The sequence below is a fragment of the Brienomyrus brachyistius genome, chromosome 9 (genome assembly GCF_023856365.1).
Source record: "Brienomyrus brachyistius isolate T26 chromosome 9, BBRACH_0.4, whole genome shotgun sequence".
Lineage (NCBI taxonomy): Eukaryota > Metazoa > Chordata > Actinopteri > Osteoglossiformes > Mormyridae > Brienomyrus > Brienomyrus brachyistius.
Genome location: NC_064541.1, coordinates 19,758,867 through 19,777,806, shown reverse-complemented (window position 1 = coordinate 19,777,806; position 18,940 = coordinate 19,758,867). Strand labels below are relative to the sequence as shown.

At 47.2% G+C, this 18,940-nt stretch overlaps 1 protein-coding gene across 3 annotated transcripts; it reads right to left on the bottom strand.

Moving 5' to 3' along the window:
- Positions 1 to 169: 169 nt before the first annotated feature.
- tax1bp1b (Tax1 (human T-cell leukemia virus type I) binding protein 1b) lies at positions 170 to 17,893 on the bottom strand. Of its 3 annotated transcripts, none has more exons than XM_049026692.1 (18): positions 17,797 to 17,893; positions 16,484 to 16,682; positions 9,956 to 10,058; positions 9,397 to 9,581; positions 8,999 to 9,157; positions 7,230 to 7,378; positions 6,938 to 7,028; positions 6,347 to 6,532; positions 5,820 to 6,071; positions 5,527 to 5,700; positions 5,355 to 5,445; positions 5,150 to 5,268; positions 4,818 to 4,943; positions 3,437 to 3,523; positions 2,145 to 2,328; positions 1,880 to 2,028; positions 1,481 to 1,575; positions 170 to 978 (listed from the first exon to the last, which is right to left on the bottom strand). In XM_049026692.1, exons 2-18 carry the CDS (start codon positions 16,658 to 16,660, stop codon positions 777 to 779), a joined length of 2,529 nt encoding a protein of 842 aa, XP_048882649.1. In that variant the 5' UTR covers positions 16,661 to 16,682; positions 17,797 to 17,893; the 3' UTR covers positions 170 to 776. The 3 variants fall into 3 exon arrangements, with proteins under 3 accessions (XP_048882649.1, XP_048882651.1, XP_048882650.1); XM_049026694.1 differs by having other exon boundaries at positions 1,481 to 1,572; XM_049026693.1 differs by having other exon boundaries at positions 17,681 to 17,831.
- Between the last annotated feature and the right edge of the window lie 1,047 nt (positions 17,894 to 18,940).

Below are 18,940 nucleotides of genomic sequence, written 5' to 3'. Positions count from 1 at the left end.
AGAACACATCCTCCGCAGAGATGTTATCGGACTGCGATCAGCCTGGCAGAGACACAGGTAGACCTGCTGGGGTCACTATTCCTCCCTAATCCTGCTAAACATAGTTTCTGAATGGCTACTCCAACTACCCCATCCATTTGAGCCCATTCAAAATTACTGCCACGGTAGGTGATTTAATTTGACTGTATTTAAAAAGCAATTAAGGAACAGGAATTAGCTTTTTTTCCCCCCATATAAAATTGTTTTTATTCCGTTTAGTTTTACCATGAACCAACAGTGGGAATTAAACAGAAGATCCTTTGTCACCAGCTTTTGAAAAGCGACACCCCCTTATTGGAGAATCACATACAAGCATAAAAATCGGAACTTAAAGGAAACCTGTGTGAAGGTAAAACAGACCAAACAAGCACTCAAGCCGGTAAAATAACACCGAGCCAATGGTGAGGAAAATAAAAACATCGGAACTAAAGATGGCAACACTCACAGGAGTTACTGTGTCTTACCAACTCCATGACTGCAACACGACACCCCCACACGGCTGGTACTCCCCAGTTCAAAATATTCATGTGATTAAGACCCAACTCACGCAAAAAAAATTAGGGTTACTAAGCTGACCTGCACTCACTGGCACAAAGAGAAGCAGAACTACTGGTGTCATTAAGCTAAATCTCCTCACTTTCAGTGCATGCAATTAGGTCATAAAGGTGTAAGCTTAGGGACACGGGCAGCAACGAGGACGCGGTCACACCCCCTCGCTCTTCCGCCTCAGGGGGAGGCTAGTCGAAGTTGAGCGCTTCGCCGGAGAAGTGCGTGAGCACGTGCTCCTCGAAGGCGCCCTGGTCGCAGTCCAGTGGGAACTGCGTGCCGCACATGGGGCACACCTTCCAGTGGCTCTCCACGTGCTCCTCGAACTTGCTCTGCTCGTAGTTGGGGGGGAAGATGACCTCGCACAACGGGCAGCGCTTCTGGATCTCCGAGCTGCAAAGAAAGGGGCGGGGAGTCGTCCCACATCCGCACCTCACTTTCTGAAGCTTATGTGGACAATTAAGGGCATTTTACTACATTATTTACAAAGCCTTTAATCCAAAACAACTCGCACTACTACACTTTACACATTTATTAATTTGCTCCACTTTAAATGCTTTTTACTGGGACATTTTGAGTTAAGTACCAGACCCAAGACACACGGTAACATGACGGGTTTTGAACCTATAACCTCTTGATTGTCAGATCCACTCTCCCATCTGTCAGGCTTCCGACCGCGCTCTCATAAAAAGCCCCCGGTGGTTTGCCGATGCCCCGAGAGGCAGTGTAATATACAGCATGTGTCTGCCTGGGTGGGCCCCAGAGCCACTGGCCAACGCGACGGCTCTGCCTGTCAACAGCCTGCCATCAGCATCGCGGGCCCGCTACCGGGTTTGCGCGGACGAAGCACGGGACAGGAGCAAGCTGGCGTCCTCTAACCTCTGAAGTAGGTTACCTGGAATCAAAGCGGAAGGGGGTTTGGCTATCCTCCACCAGGGGGCTGTTCTGGACTTCGTCTCCACCTTCCTGCTGCACCTGACCACTGTCCTGCTGGATATGAGAAATGGCAAAATCACCTCGCAGGCCGAGGGCCTTGTGTGGCTCCCCCGGATAGGATCAGGGGCTTCTAGACTAACAGATTAGCAGCCTACAACTGAAGACACAGGAGGAACATGGAGCCACACCACCCTGAGCAGGGACTAATCATCCAGACCACTGGACTTATCCTGCAACAGCTCGTAAAACTTCACATCATCCCCCAATGCACCTCCTGTTATAATACTGAACTTGGCCCTATAATCTAACATGCAGCGCTGTGGACAGACCTTCAGCAAGGCCCATCTGGAGGACTCACATTGTTCTGCTCCTCAGGGTCCTCCAGGCCATCGGGGCGGCTCGGGTTGCGTGACGGCTGGATGCAGACGACGTCGCTGTCCCAGGAAGGGGGTCCAGCAGGAGGTAGCCTGGGGATCTGCTCCAGGGACAGCTCGGCATCAGAGCCATCTGAAGATGGGGAAAGAAAAAAAGACACTGAAAGATCATCGGTGTGATGCCTCTAATCCAGGAAGAAGGTTCTGTGTCAAATTGGTGGCATTCGAGGGGGGAGAGGGAGCCCCCACCTTGAATTTGTGGGGAGCTGTAGGGGTTCCCGAACTGCAGGTCCGCGGGAAGCCCGGGCACAAGGGGGGTCAGTGGGGGGTCCTCGGGGTACGGCAGCGGGTAGTGCAGTAACACAGGCTGGGTCCTCTCTAAGCTCTCGCTCTTAGCTTGCTGGGCCAGTTCCACCTGGGCCTTTTGTAGCTCCTGCAAGAGACACGATCATGCAATTTGGAGTCAAGCTACAAGATGGGGAATCACAAGCTCAATGCAGGATTTCAAAAATTCAGTACGATCTTGATGATGGGGAATGCAGATGGTAGCAGACAACATGCTTACAGAGCAGCTAAGGACTTAAACAGTGCAGAAAGACTGTAGGGGGCTCTTCCCGTCACTGAGAGTACAAGGGACCAAACTGGAATTTCTGCTGCTCACTTTTATTGAATAGTGAGCAAATGTACTTGGTTTGCAAGAATTTACTGAGTGTCTTTTAGCTGACAACAAGCTAGAGCTGTTTCAGAAAGACCACCAGCTTTACTGCATTCTGTTCATGCCAAGCAGCTGAATTTATTGAACTACCCAGGCAGCCCAAAAGGAAAAAAGACTTAACTTTCAATAAAACCAAAGCCGCGTCCCTGATTCAGAGCTCTGTGTGTACAAGCGCGCACACACTCATCGCATGGTAGCAGAATTTCAAAACGGTACTTAAATTTCTGTATGCGACTGCAGAAACTTGCCAAGCAGTTACACGACTTGTGTCTGAAGATAAGGACTGTGCCTCAGTGACACACCTCGCATGCCATACACACACCTCGCATGCCATACACACACCTCGCATGCCATACACACGCCTGAGAATGCTGCCATCAAACTCGGACTCCCTACGCGAATGCCCTCCATTGCTTCCTCAAACAATACATCACACGCCTGTAAACGCACGGAAAACCCAAACCAGTGGACTCTCCCACACACACACACACACAGTTTAGTTAGCTCCTTCATAAAAAAAAAAAACTCCTCATTTTCAAAGGAATTTTAAGTCTGCTTTTTATTGACGTTTTTTTTTTAAAGGCGCCAATTTCATTTATTGAGTCTGAACCTCAAATTGGGTCATTTTGCCCTATGAGCGGTAAGTGTGTTACCTTTCGACTGTGTGAATCTCACTGCGGTCCGCAATAATTGAATGGAAAATAAGAAGTCACTGACTCTGCTGGTCCAATTAGAGAGCAATGATAAACCAAAGAGAGTCTGCAGGCCAAAACTGCATTCTTAGCTCAAAACGGCCGCTTCCAGACAACGGGACTCCAGCTCTTACCTCCTCCAGCTTCTCCTTCTCCTTCGTGAGCACAGCGAGGCTCTCCCTGAGCTCCTTCACCTCACGACCCTTTTCGGCCACTTGACTCTGAGATGGAGAAACGGTTATAGGACCAAACGGGCTCGTGAAACAGCTCGGTGCCTCCCCGGGGCTTGGGAGACACTGAGGAGATAAGAAACCTGGAGCGTGAACCTTTGGTTTTAAAAGTGGATCCTGAAAATAAAAACTGCTCCAAGCTGCAGTTTGCATGATAGACATATTTACGCGACAAACATCTATAAAAGTATTCCATCCCAGGACAGAAAAGCAACGTTCACAGAGCTGACATGAAACACTGCAAGCCAACAACTGCATTAGAGACCGTAGGCTTGACATAAACAGCCGTAAAAGCCGTCTCCCAAATCGCATGTCTGTAAACCTTGCGTTTGTGTATTTAGACTCCTCCAAAGGTGGCATCAGAGAGAAAACTTTTCATCTAAAACAGCCATAAAAACATCTTTGAAAGGATGCAGACTTCGGGGCCCAGTGGGTGCTGGGAAAACTGCTCCCCATGGAGACTTGCCAGTCCCCACAGAGCTCTGCGTCTTTACTGCTAACAGACTGGTCTTCACCGCTGTTACTACTCCTGCGATGAGATGCCAGGCTAAGGTTCCCTCTCACACATACTTACCCAAGTAATAATCATGCTTTATGTAAATATTAATCTTTCCCCTCATTAACCTATTGGTCATATTCTTCATTATAATTATGGACACGAGAATAATCCATGTTTTAACTAGTCTACTAGTCACATTCTGCGTTATACAACAGTTAAGGTCCAACCAAGAGATCCGACTGGACGAGAGGCTTTCTGAGAGCGGCATAATCAAAAGGAACTGCATTCGGACATCTTATATCAGATGTATCACTCCGCTTTACAGCTGTAACTAAAAATCATTAATGGAAACGTACAAATAAATGCAAATGATCCAAAGTAGTTAGGAGTGGGTGAGTAGTGTCACACTGGAATGTCCGAGTTGCCTGGCAATGAACAGTTGGCTGGTGGAAACTATTTATCTTTTCTTTTTTGCAGAGGGCCGTAAATGTTGAAATAAATAATCGAGCAAAGTATTATCTGTTGTGGCTTATTAGTTTTCACTTATAAATGCTACTCGAACTGTTGTATAAAAGCAATAACAAATTCAAAGCTGTGTGACTGTACTCCAATATTTCATGGCCTGTGGCCTCGTGCCTGAGAGCGAATCACAGCCGGTTATATACTGGCGTACAGCCACACTCCTTCTCGTATGTTACTGCTGAATTATAACACCTGTCCTCACTGCATTGACCTTCGAGAGACCAACGCTGCTGACGACGGGCTGAAGGAGGGCGGCCCTCTGACCTTATAGCGGTCCTCTTCTGCGGCCAGCTGCAGCTTCAGGTTCTCGTTAATCTTCAGCTGCTCCTTCCATTTCGTCTCCATCTTGGTCAGCTCGTCTGCAAACACGCTGCTCCGCTCCTTCTCCTCCTGCCAAGCGTGACACAGCGGTTTCCCACCACCTCCTGTCCGGTCGCACCACCTCTTACTGACCTTACCAAGCGACTCTGATCCGGCGCCTAGTCTGAGACCTTTCGTGTAACAAGGGCTGTGAAGCACAGGCTGTACCACATCCACACAGTACCACATCCACACAGTACCACATCCACACAGTACCACATCCACACAGTACTTACACTCAGCATCTGCTTGCATCTCTTGTACTTGTCACTTTTCTCCACCACTTCCTTGCTTATGTCTTTGAGCTTTTCCTGAATCAGTGTGTCAAGCAAGACGTCCACTGAGGTCGCAGCTCCTGCAGCAGGAAAAATCAGACACGGATCAGAGGGGTTTTCTTCCAATCCGGGAGATGGCTGTAGCCGACAGAAGAGATGGGGTTACCTAAGGTCGACGGCTCGAGGCTTTTGGGCGGAGGGCTGGCCGTCACATCCACCACCGAAGCTCCGGAGGCCCCCGGACTTTTCTTCATCTCCTGGAAACAGAACAACGATGTCAGTAGGAAACTGCCGTTGGCCTCAGGAGCAGCCATTGGAGGAGCGGAGGTGGGACTGACCCCCTGCTGCTCGGAGAGTTTGACCACTTGTCTCTGCAGTTTCTGGCACTCCTTGTACTTCTCCTTGTAGTGTTCTCCAGCCATCTGCAACCTCAGCTTCAGGTCTTCCACCTCCCGCTGAAGCTCTGGCTCTGTAGCCATGACAACACTGGACCCCATCTCCTCGCGGCTCCCCTGCAGCAGTACGGCAAAACTCCGGTCAGTACAGCGAGGGGCGTGGGGGCTGGAGACGACGGGTGGGTACAGGTGCGTCGTGCAGCTGCGTCGTGCAGCTGCGTCGTGCGGCTGCGTACCGCTCTGTGTCGAGTTGCGCCCCTCGCCCTGTCCAGCTCATCTGCCAGGCAGCTGCACTCTGCACGGGCTTCCGCCTGGCCTGTGCGCAGCTCCTCCAGCTCCTGGCGTGCACGGTACAGTTCTGAGGCACTGCGGTCACGGGCGCTCGACGCATCCCTCAGCTCTGACGCCAGCATGGCAGCCTGCTGGCGCGTCGACTGCAGCTGCTCCTCAGCCTGGCGCAGCTTTTCCTTCAGCGTGTCAGTCTCTCTCTGCCACACAAGTGCATTAAGACGCATCACTACAGAGAAATGCTAATGCACGCTAACATGCCTTAACGCGCGCTAACAAATTCAGATGCATCTGCTACCTCTGTAGGAGTAACGTGTAGCCCATGTGTTGTCAACTCAAGACTCTTAAATGGCCATGATCACCTTGCCCTTAAGGGCGACACAAGCCACTGGGCACGGCGCTTGTGTTTGTGGATAGAGAATCAACTATGCTGGATCTCCTGGCTAAATGTACTTCTCCCGTGCCTCTTAAGTACCGTGGCTGAGGCCTGGGCCAGGATTTCCCGCTGCAGCTTCTCCTTCTCCGCCACGCAGGCCTCCAGCCGGCCAACCTCCTCCTTCAGCTGGACGATGGTGTTCTCCTTGTTGACATCCACCGACTTCAGCACCTGGAGCTCAGCCGTCAGCTTGGTGTTCTCCAGCTCCCGGTTCTTCAGGTGAACCTGGAGGTGACAGGAACGCAGAACCACGCTTAAGACATTCCTGGCCGCGTCAGGCAGGACGTGCAACTGGACGTGGATACCAAACAGGAAACTGGTTCTAGATTATGTTCACATTAAATTACCTGCCTGGCGCCCAGAGGGGAACCACGAACCACGTGGAACGCAAAAAGCTCAATTTAAACAGGAGCACATAAAACGGCTGGATTCACTGGAACAAAAGGCATTGCTTGAGCGTGTCTGGTTGGGCAAGCTGGTGGAGGGGAACTGTATGGTGTATAGAGGTGAGGGCCACAAGGCAGCAAGGCTCAGAAAGGCAACTGTGCAGACCGGCTGCTGATACTGTGCAGACCAACAGGAGAATCTGCATGAGTTACGACACGCATTAAAAACCAAGGGCCCATTCACCTTATAGAGGCTCTTCTCATCCCGCTCGTTCTTCAGCTGCGTCTCCAGGGTGTCCTTCTCCTGGGTTAACTTCTTCACCCTGTCCCTGAGGCTGTCCAAAAATGAAGACAATCACAGCTGGCACCGGTGTATTCCGGCAGATGAGGAAGAACGTTGCACCCTATAGGCCCCCTGCGGGGATCACAGGCCATTAGAACCATCTGGAAAGTTTTGCGATGGCGGGAACGGTGGCTTTTAAGGACGACCGGGCAGCGCTGTGACACTCGAGAGCGGGAGCGACCGCTCCACCCACCAGTCCAGTTCCGTCTCCTTCTGGAGCCCCTTCTGCGTCACTCCGATCAGGTCCTGCTCCAGCTGGGCGACTCGGGCGGCTTCCTCTGCGTGCCTCTTCTTGGCCTCTTCCCGCTCTTCCTGCAGAGTGCGCATCGCCCCCAGGAGCTCCTGAAAGCGTCAGAATTTTGAGGGGAGTGTCAATATGGAGAAGAGGTCCACGCTGGGACCACAAACAACTTATCTGGGAATGAAAGGGGGGACGGGAAGGCTACATCAAAAAGCCAGAGAATGAGGAATTATGCCATTCTTCAGGAATCTGGAGGAAACTAAGAGGGAGGCCCGAGGCGCTCGTCAATCTCGGCGTCGCAAGAGGCGGAGTGGCTCTGAAAAAAGCGCACCGCGGGTTTGGAATGCGACCCCCCTCCTGGGGAGGAGGAAGCCAGTGAGAGCAGAGCCTGGCTGAGTCATGACACCCCTCTGGTCCAGAGATCAGGGCTGATTCATCTGGGGCTCGTTGAGGTGCCTGACGGCTCGCTCCCAAAAGGCTGCCAGGCCTGTCTGCCTCAGACGAGTGACACACGCACACCAACACACACACGCACACCAACACACACACGCACACCAACACACACACGCACACCAACACACACACGCACACCAACACACACACGCAGGTTTGTACTCATATCTTTGGGGGGACCATCCATTCATCCCGAGGGGGAAAGCTATAATCTCAACAATGACAACCTTAACCCTTACCCAGCACTGACCGTAAGTAACCAAACAAAATTCAAGCCTTTGGGCATTTTTATTTTTTCCGATTGCGGTCAAAGATTTTTATAAAATTGGGTTTCCCTTTATGGTCCCCATAACGTCAAAAACAACAGATTTTTTTAAAATGTCCTCACAATATAATACATGCATCTCTCACACACACACACACACACACCTGACACCATGGAACCTTCTGTGCGGATTGTGGAGCATGCGGGGGTATTGGGGGGGTGGGACGCAAATCTGAGAAACACTGAGCACAGCTGTTCACAGCACACTCAGTCTAAAACTGTGATGCAGGATAAAATTGCACTTCTAATCTGCCCCCCTCCCTGCTCCCAAAGATGAAGGTAGGTGGGGGGGGGGGGGAGTGGTCAGATAGCATACACAACAAAGACTGCACCTTCTACCAGAGCATAACATAAACACAAGGGGGTGCTACAAGGTAAATGTGACACAAAACTCTGAGCATTTGAGAATTTATCAAAATGATCTTTTTTGTATTTTGTTTTTTTAGACACTACCCCCCCTTAGTAACCGTGTAATGTCAAAGGAACACGAACCCATTGGGGGGGAGGAATCTGGCTACCACTTCAAAGGACTGCTTATATTCCCATTACACGCTGGGTTTTTCTGGCTAAATCTAGAACGTCTTTTACTGGCAAATATAAACAGAAATGATGTCAAAAATCAAGTATTTGGAAACCAAAGTCTTGGCCGTGTCTGTCTATGTGGTGCATCTTAGTCGCCTCCAAAGCACTTATTTGAAGGCCAGCATAGAGCAAACGGCATCTACAATCCGCTGTATTTTTTAGTTATTACAATATCACCAAGGCTGGGCTACACACTTTGCGAAAACGAAATAATAAAAGTTGTATAAGAGAAAAGTAGAGAGTGACTCTCAGTCAGATCAAAAAGCAGAGTTAACTAAGGCCTGGGACCTGCCCTCTGGGGGGGGGGGGGTATTTCTGCAGGATTTCCCCATGTCTGCCACCCCCCTCCTCCGCCACTCACCTGGTTCTCACTCTTCAGCTGGCAGCATGCCTCCCTCTCCCTCTCGCACGCCCTCTCCAGCTCCTTCCGCTCCTCCAGGATCTGCTCCTTCTCTTTCTGCTTGTCAGCCGCCTCCTTGCTCAACTCCTCATTCTCCTTCTGAAGGTCCTCTAACTTTTTCTGCAAGGAAAGGGTTTGCCCCGCTGTCCGGCCATGATGCGTCTCACAGGAGCAAAGCGATGGTTTTGGCCGAGGGCGAGGGCATTTCTCGTGATCAGGCACAGAGGGAAAAGCAATTGTGCTTCACTTAACCACACTGGGTGTATTAAAAGATACCGTCAAACAGAAGGCTGTTTGTGTTCGTGGTTTATGGCTCGCACCCCTACACCCCCCCCACCGCTGTCACTTTTTCAATTCACCTCTAAAAAGCCAGCCTTGGTTGTGACCACCAGAATGTCGGAATTGTCGTCTTCCATGGTGAGCAGGTCGTCCGTTGGGGAGCCCACACGGAACTGGAACGGCGTGCTGGCCCCACGGATCTCCCCCTTGTGAGTGACGTAGCAGAACTGGTAAAACTCGCCGTCATCTCCAGGAACGTAGTATCCTGGATGGAGGAGAGGGGGGAGGAGGCGGTGATGCGGAGCAGCATGTGTTGTATCTGGTTGCTATGGTGATGTCTTCCTAATGCAAGCTCTTCTGTTTAAATCCAACAATGGACGCGGGATGGATAAAGGGAAACTCAGCCAGTGTGACCCCCTAAATTCATGGATCTGACTCATCTTAATCTGATCTTAGGGCTACAGCAGGACTCTGGCAAGCATTAAAAGCAGGAGGCCATGGAAATGAGTCAGGAGTCTAGTGGCCCAAGTGTAGCGTATTTCCTGGACGCAGCTTTTCCGGACAAGGAGTCCATCTCGGAAAAAGAAAAAGAAAAAATGGCGGAGCTACACAAACAAACCCTCTTCCTACCAACTTTACCTTGAAACACCAAGGTCCTGGAGACCGTCGTTCCCTCCACGTACTTCTCCGGCAGCGGCGACCACAGGAACGTGTGGTAGTCTCGCGCAGAGCTCCAGCCGACCTGCAGAGGACAGGGCCATTTCAGGGACGAAGGCGAGGGGGATCTCTAGCTGCGTCAGACACGCCGTCACACGTAGCTCCTTTAACTCTGTGCAAGAGCCTGAGGCTACTACTGAGAAGCAGACCTGGCAAACTCATCCCAGGGGCGTCAGACCAGCTTAAACCCAAAAAGCAGATCTGTCTACTAAATAATGTATTAGGGAAGGTGTTTGCACTGACTGCATGCTGTGTCCCTAAAACAGGGGTATCAATCATATCCGCAAGGGGCCGGTGTATATTCAGGTTTTTGGGGTAACCTGTAGGTCAGCTGTTCAAACCCAGGTGTGAGGACTCTTCAGCCAATCAGTCCTCTAATTAGTGATGCAATTAGGGAGTGGCAACAAAAACCCACACACACACTGGCCCTTTCTGGGTAAGACTGCCCACCCCTGCCCTAAAAAGTGTTTACATGTCAGAGATTTTATACAGATTTCTACTAAAATCAGGTCATTTTTCAGACCCTCGTCTGTTCCTTGGAGAAAATGAACATGCAAATTATTCTGGTTTGCTAAGTAAAAAAAACTGGTTTGTTAAGTTTAAAAAAAGAAGCACTTCTGAATTGAGTTTCCAGGCATGTAGGTCATAGTCAGAGGTCACAGAAAATTACCAGTGGGAATCTCGCAATCGCCACACTAAATATTCCCCTTTGGGCAGCGCAGAGGATTTGTAAAACAGAAATGGATGAGGGGTGGATTCGGTCTTCTAATACAAATATAATAATATATTTTTTAAAAAGTTATGTGGACATATTTATAAGAAACAAAGCACAATTGACAGGTGTTCAATTTGTAATCAGAGCGTTTCTGTCCACTGCAGTGCACAGACTTTTAATTTATAACTTTTCAATAGAACCTGCAGCAGAAATAGCACCTGGTGACTCATTGTGTGTGAAAACTGTGGCTGTTCCTGACTCTCTGTGAACATAATCATTACTTTAACAAATAAAAAAAAAATCCCCTTTAATGTTAGCAAACTTGATCAAACAGCCTTGGGGGCCTTCAGCAGGTGCAAAAATGTACATGAAATATTGCATCTCATGCGCAGAAATATATATCAGAACAAGACATCTAATAGGCATAAGAAGTGCCTTAGGAAATATGCCGGAGAGTTCTCTGGCTGCCCGGCCAGGCCACTGTGCTGCAGCTTCAGACAGGAAGGAGAAAATAGGTGAAAATTTTATACATACTTCAAAATGGAAAACGAGGCGTAATTATAGGAATTTTATGTGTTGTTAACTGATGGCTGATGAGGGGAGTGCAGAAAATACATCCATAATTTCAGCCTTGTGCCATAAAACTGTCAGACAGAATCAGACTCACGCAGAGGAGGCTGCATTTCCAAACACGTGCAGACAGTGTGCTGTGAACCTCCGCATGTGCACACTCACATGCGCACACTCGCATGCGCAATCCTGAGCTCCCAAATCCAGGGGGTTCATCTCATGTAAGCTCCTGCAGTCCTGACAGCAACAGCTCCATATAGATTTTTCCTTAAAAACATCCTTTTTTCTCAAATAATGTTTGACATATCCAAAAGTCGTACCCTGGACTGGGGGAGTGGGGGGTTGATGTTGATTCCTGATGATCATACAAAGAGCAATCCCTTCAAAATGCCTTGTCTTCCGCCTGGTACTTTAGGTTTCCCCATGGTACGCTCCCTGACAGCAGACATGCTTACCGACTATAGCCATGTAAACCACAGGTTTTCCCACAGCATGCTCACTGACTGATCCCATCCATCTCGTTGCAGGTCATTATCTTCCTCATTTCCCATCAACTTTCCTAGTGCATTATGATTTGCAATTCACCACGCCTTTTCACATTATGTTCAAAATTAAGACTGCTTCAATCTGGTCATTTGCACTTCAAGTGAAAATTCAAGCTAGATTTGTTCAACAATCCATTTCTTGTGTTTTTTTTTTGCAGTCTACAGTATTATGAGAAGGTAGGAGCCCCCAAGACCAAAGTGCAAAGGTACTGATGCTCATCTTGTCTTGCTTCTTCATTGTCCATAAGGAGTCATAGAAAATACCTCTGAACACCTCTGATGATCATCCTTAGAGATACACCACTTTCTAGGTCATTCCACACAACTAGCATGCAACATATTTCTGGACTGCTTGACTCTTTGTTGTCCATGAGTTATGGCTACAAGGTACAGGAAGTGATTAAAACCCAAACGTCATTAGCGAGGCGAGCACTCGGCCCTTGTTAGAGTGTTACAGACTCAGAGGCGGACGGGGGAGAACCACGTCTTCGGTCCCAGGGCCAAATTACGACATCTGGACTGTAATGACATTAATGGGTATTCAACTCAACTGACAATTACATCCAATTAAAAACCATCCACAGTCAAATCTGTACATGCGGCTGAGAACGGCCGGCGACACTCGCTTCCGACATCAAAAGGCCAAATCCGCTCGGATACCGGATGTGGCTGCTTGGCTCCCCGAAGAGAAGAGCTGATCGTAAATAACTGCGTAATTGCACGGCAGAGGACTGCAGGTGATTAGGCAGCGCGGACCACGTCTTGGCAGCAAGTACACACAGGAACAATTTGTTCGAATAAATACAGAGAGATCTCAATAAATCAGGGAGTTAAGTTACACTCAGTGCCGAGCTGACAGGCTAATTATAAACTCGGTGTTTGGATTCTCCCGGGCGACTTGGTCGACTTGTCCCAACGGTCCGAGCGCTACGTGCGAGGCTCCTTTAAGAGCCAGCCCCCGAATAGACAAGGCGCATCAAAGAGCTGACGGATGCATTTCTGAGCATCCAAAACCCAGAACCCACCCCCTCCCCCCACTTTAAACAAGTAACACACAGAAATCTATCAGCAATAATAACAATAAAGTGCTAAAATCCGTTCAACAAGAAATCACATCATAGAACTGTCATGTATATTGACACAGTTATATAAATTATTCAGGTTATCCTTCATAATTAATCATGTAGCAAAGTCAATAATTTACACTTTCTCAGTCCCTTCAGATTTTAAACACACTGCATACAAGATCTAAAGCAACAGTTTCCAGATACTTCTTGAAAGCATATTTTGAAAGACCTTTTGATTTTATTTTCATAATATGTACAGATTATAAAGTTACATGAAGTTCTTAATAGGAAGAGAAGCTTCATGAAAAATGGTATTTGTGCTCATATTGCAATCACTGTAATTCTGCACGCTGCTATTTTCTGCAACGGGACTGAAATCAGAGCAATGACTTTTCAGCCCATACAGTCATACAGAAACCTTGTGCAAAGATTCAGGCACAGAAGCACACTTGGGACATTCTTGCCTGGCAGGCAAGCGAAGAATTTAGCGAGAAGGGAACAGTAGTGCAGGGGTCAGAACAGTTCCCTGCCACTAGGGGGCGACTGCATCTCACCACAGTGTAACGCTCAGCGACAGAACGTGGCTGAGGGCGAGTGACACATCAGCCAGGTATGAGGGTTTGAGCGCAATGCTGCCCAGGGCTTGTCTGTCACTGCAGATAGGGATGTATGAAGGATTTATGGGTCTGCTTTCTGCTTTCCCAGGGTTGCTCAGTACAGACGGCTCAGCAGACCCAACAACTGCCCTGAAGACATTCAAATCACTTACGACAGTATAAAATCTCTCTGATTCTGTTACCATGCTACTAAGAGAAGTGTAGCAGTAGGTGTGCAGAATAAATACACACACAAAGTGTGAGGCAAAGTTTCAGTAACCAACTAGTCATCGGATATGTTCTGTTGCAGTTCCAGATATGAACAGGCACAGATTACTTTTCAACATCCGGCTTGGCACTTGGGTCTCAGGAGCCACATTTCGGCCCCTCCAGAAATGGACAACAGGGGTGGGGGGGCTGTAGGTGTGGGGAAGGATAAGCGCACATTCAAGTGAACATTTAATATCAGCCGGGATTTATGGGGCCAAGCTCTTCATGGTTTCTCTCCAAGGTGATAATGCCTTTCTTTGTGGTCAAATCGCCTCCCTCCGCAATTTCACGAGGACGGCCTCAATTATGTAATGAAGGCATGCGAAGACGGCAGCCCCACAAAGGGCCGCCTTTGACACGTCACAGAAAGAGAGCCCCAGCACCTCGGCTTTGAACGGGTCAAATTAGAGGCTGGATCACAGGCCTCACATCCCGGTCCCAGCATGCCTCACCTACGGGTCTATGCTAGGCTCCGCCCTCCTCAACCCACACGCTATGTATAATCAATGACTGCCACTGAGCCTGGGGACCACCCTCCGCAGCTATCAGAATCAGCCAAAGCTCCCTCCTCCAAACCCATCTGCCTGTCAACAATCGTATTTCATCCTTCCCCAGTACAACGGTGGTTCCACATTTGGTCGTCATACCAAATAAATCACCATTTCAGAAACTGCCTTTCAGGCAAGCTGTCCTAATCTCAAGGAGCTGAACAGGCCATTAATTAAAAACTACAAAAAAAAGAGAGAGAGAGAAAAGCACCAGCACTAAACACACGTAGCGCTTTTTCCTGGAGCTCTAACAATCAAGCGTTTGGGGTCCGACCAGCTTAACCTCCTGCAGGACGCCTCACACGGCCCCAGTCACTCATATACTACAATCCTCAACCTTGGTCCCCTATAGTCCGGCTCTGTCGGCAGCTGCTCCGCCCAAACTGGACACACAACCGGTCGTTCCGCTTTCCCCGAGAAGCTGAGAAACTTCTGCTACCTATCTGCAGCACTGATTTCCTCAACAGCAGCCAGACCCAAATCCCTCCGCATATTTACTGCCAAACGACACAATACATGAACTCACACTGATAAAGCTCAAACCCAAAAAAACCCCCATTCACACCACATGCATGAAGCCACAAGACAAAATGATTTATTCCAATTGGCTGCTGTTAGATGACTTAATATACATGTTGTTGCACCATTCGACCTTCGCATACACATTATTATCAGTAAGAAGCTACGCTTTAAACCAGGGTTGGTGAACCTTGATCTTTCATCACTTTCACTGCATTAATTGTTATATTTAGTCACTGCTGCTGGCTGCAACCAATTAAAACAAATCTAAAACCTGCCAGACTCTGATATTTGGGGGAATCAAGAACGTTTTCTCAACTTTGAAGGCCAAGGCAACAAATCTGCATGTCAAGCATTCACTTCTAACCAGACTCTCAAGAATGTGACTATCCATATGCCTGTGACTGTAACCAAGTCATGGTCATCTATAAATAAATATTTCAGCCAAGATGCAATTCCAGTCTGACAAAATCCAGCAAAGCAACTGTGGTTTTCAGCAAAAGCCTGGCAAGAGTAGGATGCTCAAATGGGATGGAGAACCACTTCAGAAGCACTTATGCCTAAAATCCTCTACGGACTCATGCCCGCTAAGCAATGCTAAATACGGAATGCTTTACACTGGCTCCAGAAAGAAAGAATTCAGAAATTTCACCAAAATCCATAACTGACTATGCAAGATACAGGCCAACATGCTACAGCTCAGGGGAGAAGCCCAGGTGCAACATCACTGAGGCATAAAGTAAACTCTGAAAGCCACAAAGTCTACCTTTAAAATTACTGAAGAAAATCAAACCATTTGGGCCTGAACACAAACTCACAGTGTAGAGTTAACTGTCCTGGGAGTCTGCTTGAGAAAATCTCACTGACATGACTAAGACGAGCTCTGTATACTTACCACCGAGTCATCAGGCATCATCATTCACATCAAATATGTTAAAAAAGTTAATGCATTAGCATCAAATGTTGTTTCTGTTTTACTATTAAATTACAGGGGATTTTTCCATCAAACTCTGACATTCTTACAGGCAAAGTCCTCTTACCACTTTTTTTGAGATCCTAATTATATATTTAAAACCTTACTAAGATTGTCTTAAGTGGCTGAGCATTGCAGCAGGCACTACACCATATCCAGGAACCAACTTTACATCCGACAATTCCCTGCAAAACCAATACAGCCAATAACACAACTTCTGCATTTAACTCTAATAATGAGATATAACTATACCCATGTACATACTTATGATCTTTTCATAAGTGCAAGAAAATGGGAAAGGGTGATGTAAAGACATATTAGGGCAGGGCTGGGGAGCCAGACCCTTGGAGAGCCGCTGGGGGGGGCGGGTTTTCGGGATGACCTCTTGATCGGCCAATAACAAAACAGTGGTTCTCAACTCCAGTCCTGGGGACCCACTGCTATTGGCTGATTGAGAGGTCATCCCAAAAATGCGCCCCCCCCACACCGACTGTCCGTGGATCAGGTTCCCCACCCCAGTACTAAAGCCAATAAATGGCCAGGGCAGAATCTGTTCAACACAGAATCAGCCTCTAGGCTCGTTTGAGGCTACAAAATCGTGGAGGAGTAAAGGAAAATAAGGGTACAGGAACAGGGACGAAACTGACCTTAAATATGCCGACCCAGTCCTTGGGATGTGGCTTGATGTATTGGCTGAGAGTGTAGCTGCACTCCAGCGCCGCATGGGGAAGGTAACTCTTCCCCATGTTCTGGAAGATAACGTGGGCGAAGTTGGAGGTTTCCATGCCACTGTTAGCCAATGTGCCTTCGTGGAATAACGCCATTCCCTTGGCCAGACAGACACTCCTGGAGCACAGGTGAAGCAGAGGATGCAAGTCATGTCATGGTACCCAAGCAGTAACCCCTATGTCTGTGAAAGGCCTAACTGGCTGTGAATTTAATTTCTACAACATTAAGAACTCATGAGTATGTATCGTAGGGTGCATATTCCTACTGGGAAAATGTTATTAATATTAAAACGTAAACATGTTATTAAAAGCTCAAGAATTGAGCCTAAGTGACCACAGATGCATAAAGACATAGAATATCAAACATACAAGTGTCCCATTTTTCCTATTGTCCCACTTAACCAGTATTTACCCTATGAATACAGCTAAGAATGAACCCGAGTAAATAATGAAGTGAATAAAGTGAAGGGGTTGTCATTGTTGATACACCACAACAAACAGTGCACAACCAAGAAATGTGTCCTCTGCATTTAACCGATATATAACCTATTAATTGTATCGTCCAAAAACAACATATTATTAATATCTTAGGATCAACAACAACGTCATGGGCATTTAACTTTCGCTGGTAGAAATACTGGGATTAAAAATACGCAATTAAGGTTTCATTATCACGGAAAACCCGGCTGCTTCTTCCATGTTTAAAGTGTCCGGCTTAAAAGTGGAAGCGATCGGATTAAGGTTCAGGTATGCCTGTCTCATGATCTCCCATTACGGTTGGCGGTCCGCGGTATCGCATAAAACTACCTCAACATAGATAAAATGCGGCCTGTGACGTCTGAAAAATCGATCTTTTCCTTTAAGGCCCATTCCACAGGCCAGGCCTTTAGGCTCCGAGAAAATAACTCACGCAGCTCGTACACGCTAGCAGCTAGCCTGTTGTCGCTAATGTATCATACGACGTAAAACGTCAAAGCTTCACTAGCTGCCTTTACAAATATTACCGAGCGCCGGTAAATAAAAGACAATGGACACGGACAGTCACAACCACATTGTTATCTGAATTGTTTACATTCGCTCAACTTAACAAAAACTGAAAACGCCAGACATATATACCTTTACCGAGCTAGTCTAGGATAGGACACATTATAAACAACGAACCGAAAGGATAATTAAAACAATATCATTTTCCACATGAAAGTGTGTTAAACTTTATCTTCCACACTACTGACGCAGTTTTCTGGAGCGCTGCTCTCGTCGCCGTCTTCCTGAAGTCTCAAAACACGATGACGTCACTTCCTGTATGGCCAGCGCCGCGAGTTACTTCGTGTGATATTACGTTTCATAGCAACATCACGTGCATTTTCCCCGAATAACAGGGATTTTTCCAAAATATCGACAATGAAGCTACATTCACCATCTGTCCATTTAGCATTACGTGGTTATACACAGTATTTGGAAGGGTACTTTTGAAATGTAGTAGGTTACCTAGGGTTACCTTAGCAAAAAAGAGGACAGTAGGGCCCGGATACTGAAAAGTCGGTTTTGCCGACCCGCGTTAGCTGGAAATATGCCAAAAGAAGGCACTTTTGCACGGGGAAAAGATGCAAAGCAATAAAATTTAAATTATATTCAATATAATCTTTTTTTAGTAATTTAATCACATTTTTCGTAACACTGCTCGATGGGGCGCAAATAGTAACTTAGTTACAAGTGAAGTACAACTCATGAATAAATGTAGTAGCTATCGGAGACAACAGAATCAGTATTTCACTTGTGTTATTCATTACTTGTTGCTTCAGTAGTTCCATCGGAAGGTTTACAGAAATAACAGATGAAGTAACAAATAGAGTAACTGCTTGGGATAAAAGATGTATCACAGTTCGTTGATGATGAGCAAATATGACAGTATTTCACTTGTTTTAGTCATGACTTGTTTCTTCAGTAGATCACAAAGGTTTACAGAATTAACAGACATAGTAGCTGCTTGAAATAAACATGCGTCACGATTCATTAATGAATTAATATGTGATCAGTATGTAACTAAGAGTTTTTGGTTAATTGATACATAAGTAATAGCATAATACTACATTGTTTTTGCCCCCTCAAGTAAAGTGTTATCGCATATTTTTCTCAGTAACTGATGGATTGCAATTACATTATTTTGTAATTTCATTACGTAACGTCTTTACAGGGAACTAATTTCTCCTCAACACTGGTTATGCGTGTTAAAGTTGTCCTTTGTTATTAGGTAATGTATGTCTTCTCAACTTTAAACTGCTTATCCTGGACAGGTGTGGCTGGAGCCTATTCAAAGTAACACAAGGCGTTACACTGGACAGGATGCCAGTCCACTGAATTTAGAAATTATTTTAA